Source organism: Cupressus sempervirens, chromosome 10, assembly GCF_028749045.1.
Source record: "Cupressus sempervirens isolate cs-2001-9-10 chromosome 10, ASM2874904v1, whole genome shotgun sequence".
NCBI classification, from domain to species: Eukaryota; Viridiplantae; Streptophyta; class Pinopsida; order Cupressales; family Cupressaceae; genus Cupressus; species Cupressus sempervirens.
In genome coordinates, this window is record NC_143127.1 from 726,898,963 (window position 1) to 726,905,845 (window position 6,883).

A 6,883-nucleotide genomic window follows, 5' to 3' on the forward strand; every position below is an offset into this window, starting at 1 on the left:
ATTAGCATCTACTATCCTTATTTGTTCATTTTCACGTGTTTTCTTTAAGCAAGCCAAAATGGAGATACCAATCACAATTAGGAATTACTACTTGACCAATGAAACAAGAAAATCAAATTATTTGCAAAAGTTCTTTTGTTCCATTTATGGCCTTAGATTTCCTCATCCACCTCATTGGTTCCATTTGGTGCCCTTATGTGGGATATAGTTGGTATTTTTATTATGAATTTTTAACCTTTCAACTATATTCTAATGTTGTGTCTCATATATGGTACTCTCAATTGAAATCAATTGTAGTGTCTCACATATATAGCTATGCACTTGAAAATTGGTCTAGCCAAAAAGGCAAATGATAACAAGAGTAGATCCAATTAATTGATAAGAGGGAATAATTTTCCAAATTGATGATGCTTTGAATGAGATAGATCTCCATTAAGTGATTTCCATAGTACAGAAGGTGGTAGTGATGATGAAATTTTTTTAATCCAGTTAGAAATTTGGAATGTAATCTTGTGGTGGAGATAATTGAATGATTTATTCCATGCTCCTTCTAGACACCTTCCATGTATATAACATTCTTAAAATTGAATCTTTCAAGTGATACAAAATTTGAAACATGAAAGGTCCAATATTATTTTTGATTAATGCTGGTTGAGTATACATATAATGGATGTAATTGAACCAAATCAAATATTCAATCAGAGCATCATAAATAGATTTGAATCATAATAGAAAAATAACACTACCACAACTTTCCAATCATACCATGCCAATTAAATATACACATTTTTTAATAATAAAATAAGTGATAATCTCTCCACACAAAAACAAAATTTAATTATTATATAACATTTATTTAAATTAATATAATTTCTTGGTTGGGTTTCCAAAATAAGATCCTTATGTTAGACAATATGTGGAAAAGGGGTTTTGGCTTTTCCTTTTCATTGTTGTCTATACAAGGAAGAATATAAATTTGATTTTCAAATTTTAAGATTTTTCCCCTAATCTTGTGATGTTGGGACCCTTAAAAAAGGGGATTTGTGCTAGTTTATGCTTGACACTCTATAAGATTTCTTACCACTGTACTGAACCTTGTCTAAAACTCATGTCAATAGGAAGCTCCGATCTCTTCTTTCCCCCAATGTGATACGAAACTTGTGGAAATAAAGTAATAATTTTCTTTTTTGGGATATGGCCTTCTCTCCTTCTATTTTAGCACACAAAATCAAGAGCTACAAAATTACCAAAAAAAAAGTTCATCTAGAGATTGATTTTAAGGATAGAGGTGGTAATGGTTACTAGTTATCCAAATATTCGGTAAACGAGCCAAAATGAATATTTTTTGTTTGGACATGCACCCCTTCATGATGGATTAATTTGAACTTTGATGCTGCTGCCAAAGGTAATCCTTTTTCTTCTAGGTATTATAGTATAATTAGACTAATCATCTAACCTATGGGTCTTCTCCATGGACATAAATTTGTTGATCATTAACAAGATAGAAATATTTGGATTGAAGGGGAATTAGAGAATAAATTGGTTGTACAATAACAATATCAAAATATTTTGATTAAAGGCTATTTAGAGAATAAATTCTTAATCTCCTTAAAAAAAATGTTCCCCGTCTTAGACAATTGAAAGTTTTATATTATAAATGAAGCCAAAAGTATTATTCAAAAAATTGATAATGTGATCATTTTATGCTAGTTCGGAAAGATAATGATGTTTCTGACACTATTGCCAACATAGAAGTTCACTCTAATGTGATCATTATGTACAATGAAAAGGATGATTTGAATGAATATCTGAAATCTCTTATTTACTAGGAAAACACATACAATGAATGTGTCAATTTATTAGATCTTTCTTTAAATGATGACAATGTATTAAAAAAATTAATATAGTAACTATGATATGATATAACTGCAAGAAATAGAAAGATAGACATGCTTTGTGGTTTATCTTCTCTTTTTTAACCCTCAATACTTTTATTGCCTTTAGTCTATTGGTGTATTTTTTATCCTAAGATTTCTCTCTATAATCCTATCTATGTGATTATGGGTGGGAATTCGAAAAGAAGGCAGCCAATAACAATAAAAAGTTAATTAATGGACAAGAAGTCTGGGAGAAGATTTATAAGCGTGTCCTTATTGTTTTATGGAATAATTGAATTGGTCAAAGCTTGAGGTCACTATGCAACTCGTCAATAATTGGAATGATGGCTCTATTACTTCGACAAGGAAATACTTAGACAAGGAAACACTTGCAATTGACGGCCAGTATTATCATTGAGATTACAGTGCTTAGCCCGGGAGGTATTCATTTCTTCCATGACAAGATGATCTCTGAAGTTGTTAAATTTTTTCCCAAGTCTATTCAAGAAAATGGAAGAGTTGATATATATTTTGTGAGTGTGTATGTTGGAGAGTCTTTAAAACATATTTGGAAGAAATTTTTATTTGTTGTTATGGAGTATATAAACCTTAATGACCACTATGATACAACCAATTCCTACCATTTTGTTGTCATATGTCATTTTAGGCACGAAAGGTGGGTGTATCTCTTATTTTTCCTTTTATCCTTTGTAACTTAGAGTGTCACTGCTCATAGAATAAAATCTACAGAAGGACATTTAGCATGAAGGACCAATCCTTCTCATTTTATACTTTACTAAGAAAAATATTTGTGATCTTATTCAGCTTACTACCATGGATAAGAAGGACCTTTCTTTCTGGTTTAACAGTAGAAGAGATAATCAGAAACAACTTTTTGTTAAACTTGAACCGGATTATCCCTTGTTGGTTAAAAATATTAAGCTTGTCGTTGATGCCAAGGATATGGGAACTAAGTCTGAGAGGGCTGGCATGGAGGACTTGCTATGGATTAACTCCATTGACTGTGGAGCAAATAGTATGAATATAAAGGATAAAGGTGCCAGTGAGGAGTCATATAGTAAATGGTAGAAAGGATGTTTCACTCTAATCCTTCTGTTCTCTATCCCTTGCAGAAGAAAAAAATTACTTCCCATACATGAAGTGAAGTGAAGGGAAAAATTATGAATGATGATGGAACTGAGCATCAAGAGAAAACATCCATTATTTTTGTTGATTTGAATTATTTAGACCATGATACCCCATTGCCTCTCAAAATTTGGCTGATAAGGATGATAAGGGCAAGAGTCTTTAGGAGAAGATGAAGGAGGATGGGAATCAAGTAATTTTATCATTCTCCTTAAGATGGTTGATCCTGAAGAAGTTATGTAAGGTTTTTAGAGGTTCATGCAAGGGTCATGACGGTGGACCAACCTTTAGATGTGCTCCAGAAAGATAAGGCTATGGCCTTGTACTATTTCCACATAACGAAGTGGCTTTGAAATACTATTAAATCCCTTAGTGTGAATTATAGTTCTCTCAACACCAGATTTGATGAGCTTCATGAGATTCTACGGGAGGGTAACAAGAAAATGGAGGCTGAGTATGTGGAAAGAAGAAGATCAATGAGTTGATGGGGAAAATTAATAAAATTGAGACTTCCTTCACGGGAGTCATCAATAGTTTCAAGGATATCATGTCAGCTGCTATAGATGAGTAGAATAGGATTGTGGGAAAAGTGGATCAGGATTTCAGAGCCATGCCGATGTTTGATCTGGATGCTGGTGATTTTGCAGAATAGGTTGATGAGCTAGTGAAGCACACAACGTCAAGTACGAAGAACAAGTCCATTTTTATCCTCCTTAGCATCTTCTAGATTTAAATAGTAATATACATTAGATGACAGATCTCAAAGAGGACATCGTGACCAAAACGAAGCTGGCCTCATAATTAGTGCTCTTTGTGGTGCTCATTTTTGTTCTGTCAGTATCTATGTTTCTCGTTGGTGCTGTCAGTATTCCCAGCACATATCTTAATTGAGGCATTCATGTAATGTCTTTTGTATTGACTTTATGGGGTTTTGGGTCCCCCTAAAAAGTGCTTTTTTCTTTTAATTGAATTTTTGTATTTATTATAAAATAAGAAAAGCAAAATACCATAATCTACATATAATTAATTTTGACTATAGTAATTCTATTGACCTATAATTCATTAAAAAAAAAAATCTTATTGAATCAATATTTATTTAATGAATAGTGGATCTAATTTTCATTAATATAAAATAAAGTATAGTACTCTAAAATAAAGTGGAGGATCTAATGACACCTCTCATAAGTAATACACAGAGAGTCTTGAGAGAAAAAACACATAAGGCTGGTCTATAACTTGAAACATGGAAAGACAAGAGAAACACCAATAGGAAATAACAATGGGTATTTGTAATCCTAGTTCTCCATACATCAATATGGTTAGGGATGATGTCAAGAAGATACCATCCTTCATAAATAATAGCATCATATTTATCATTATCTTCCTGCATGCACAAGATCCCCATCACCAACCTAGGGGACTCTTTCATAGATTAGGGCAAGCCACATTCTGCACCAAAATTTCACTAGCCATTGATATTTCTAGTTGACAACCCAACCCTATACCTTTTTGAACTCCAACTAGAGAAAAAGCCTATGTGTGGTAGTTTGGCAAAGTGTTGCTTCACAAAGCCCCTAAAAACACTAGACTAGTGATATGTAGCTTGGGTTGACAAGGTCTACGAATCCCAAGGAAACCAGATTCAACTGCATTGGAAATTATGAGGCAAGCTACAACTATCAAAATATGAATTATGTATAGGAACTCTAAAAAATATACAAGGGGCATTTTTAAATGGTCTAGAGGCTCATGGAAGAAGTTTTCTAGCCTAAATGAACAAAAAAAATCACAAATCTAATTGTACAAGTTCTGAAAATGAAGATAGCAACCCGAAGACTTAACTTTACCAAAAGAATGGCTCAAGATTATGAATGCTCATATGCTAAAAGTGGGAACCCATAGACAAACTTTGGAAAAGTAAACACCAAATGTAAACAAACTTAGGATCAATAGACTAAATGTGTAATATTCAATAAAAAAGAAAAATAAAAAATATTATTCAATTAAAACAAGTACATGGAATAGATGACTCAAACTTAATCCATTCATTGGTAAGGGGTGATTGCAACATGAAGTGACTATACAACCATGAATTTGTTTCAAATACTGTATTATTTTTTGGCTAAAAAGTTATAAAAATATATTAAATTTGTGACTGAATAGCCAATACCTCATACTCAAAACCCATTGAAATGAATGTAAATTTAAGACCTTATCTCTTCCCATGAGCTCATCGTACACAACTAGAAGACATTTTTTATAGTTGCCCATAGTGAAAAATCATAAATTGTATCTAATAATTCTTTTTTCACAATCTTGCTTGATTAACTCAACAACATTAGAACTAGGAATTTGGTGCAAAGAATTAATTATTTTTAGTTGCTAATTTTAAAAAAAAATTATATACAAAATAGTAAGTTTGTGACTAGATAGAGTACCCCCACATACTCGAAACCTTTTGGAATGAATGTAAATTTACAATCATATCTCTTCCCTTGAACTCATTGTACGTAATCAAAAGACATTTTTCACAACTGCCTGTGGCCAAACATCTTTTTCACAATCCCACTTGATTAACTGAGAACAACTATAGAACCACAATTTTGGTGCAAACACTTAATTTTCTTTTATTTGCTAAAAAGTTTTAAAAAACTATATAGAAAATACTAAATTTGTACCTAGATAGCGAGTACCCACACCCATTGAAATGAAAGACCTTATCTTTTCCGAGAACTCATTGTACTTAACTAGAAGACATCTTTACAATTGGCTATAGCGAAACATCATGTGCTTTATCTGACAAATCTGTTTCACAAGCCTACTTTGAATCACTCAGAAATAGTAGTTGCAAAATTACATCTATGTATACGACATGTTAACAGTAGGAGAGGATTTCATATTCGTAAACCTCTCGGTGTTTGTCAAAGTTTCAGGTACGCCCTCTTGGAAAGGTTTCGATTCCAAATTCTCTTCCTTTTCCTTTCATCTCCCTATTTGCTGGGATTTCGCCCTATTGAGGCATGAGTTCAGGATTCTTTCCAAACTCTCCTCCCTCTCACCCATCATTTCAATAAGTTCAGCTTTTGTTAACCGTACTTTAACCCGAACAACTTCATTATCTCCACTGCTCTCAGAAATCGTTGTATCTGACGTGGGTGTACAATTCATATGAGAAATATCAGAAATGGATCTGCGCGCTAAGAGCATACTTTCAAGCCTGGACTTTGCATTGGTGACTACATCAGAACTGACCCTTCTTGGCCGATTCTCCAACTTTGGCAATTCAACAAGAAAATAGAGGCTCTTAGGGTTGAGAGTGGCATAAGCATCAAGAGGTTTTGCTTTAACTCCCATATGACGAACTGCTTCTGAGTGCAAAATGGCATGGCCTGGATAATCTGCAAGGATGTCATTGACAATGAGAGGCCCCTTCAACTTCAACATTTGCCCATCTAACTTCATTATCTTAACACGCCCATGATGCCCTCTGGAAAAAACTGCGTTGCCCATCAAGTCCAATTTGTGAATCTAAATCTTAAAAGTGATTACATTTAATGTTTGTTGTGTTATTTGGGTTTTATAGCCATATCGATACATAGCGACAATTTTGCGGTCCATTAGAAAAAAGTGTTTATAAACAGGCGTGAGATGATTGTTAGCCTCGGTCAACAATGGGCAACAGTGATTCAAAATAATTTTGCCAGGCTGTCTTAAATTTCCTGAGCCATGACTTTTCATTGGGCGCTATCATAATAGTTTTGAGTGACAATTTGAAAGAGAAATAGAATACATACAATTTTGGTCAGGCCTCTATTTTTTGAACGACAAATGTTGCATTAACAATATACGCTTCAATGATT

General features: G+C 33.3%; 1 protein-coding gene across 1 annotated transcript; it reads right to left on the reverse strand.

Moving 5' to 3' along the window:
* Positions 1-6,005: 6,005 nt before the first annotated feature.
* On the reverse strand, positions 6,006-6,551 carry LOC149535886 (uncharacterized protein At1g66480-like). The gene has a single exon (XM_089806189.1). It carries the CDS (start codon positions 6,531-6,533, stop codon positions 6,006-6,008), a length of 528 nt encoding a protein of 175 aa, XP_089662315.1. The 5' UTR covers positions 6,534-6,551.
* Positions 6,552-6,883: the final 332 nt, after the last annotated feature.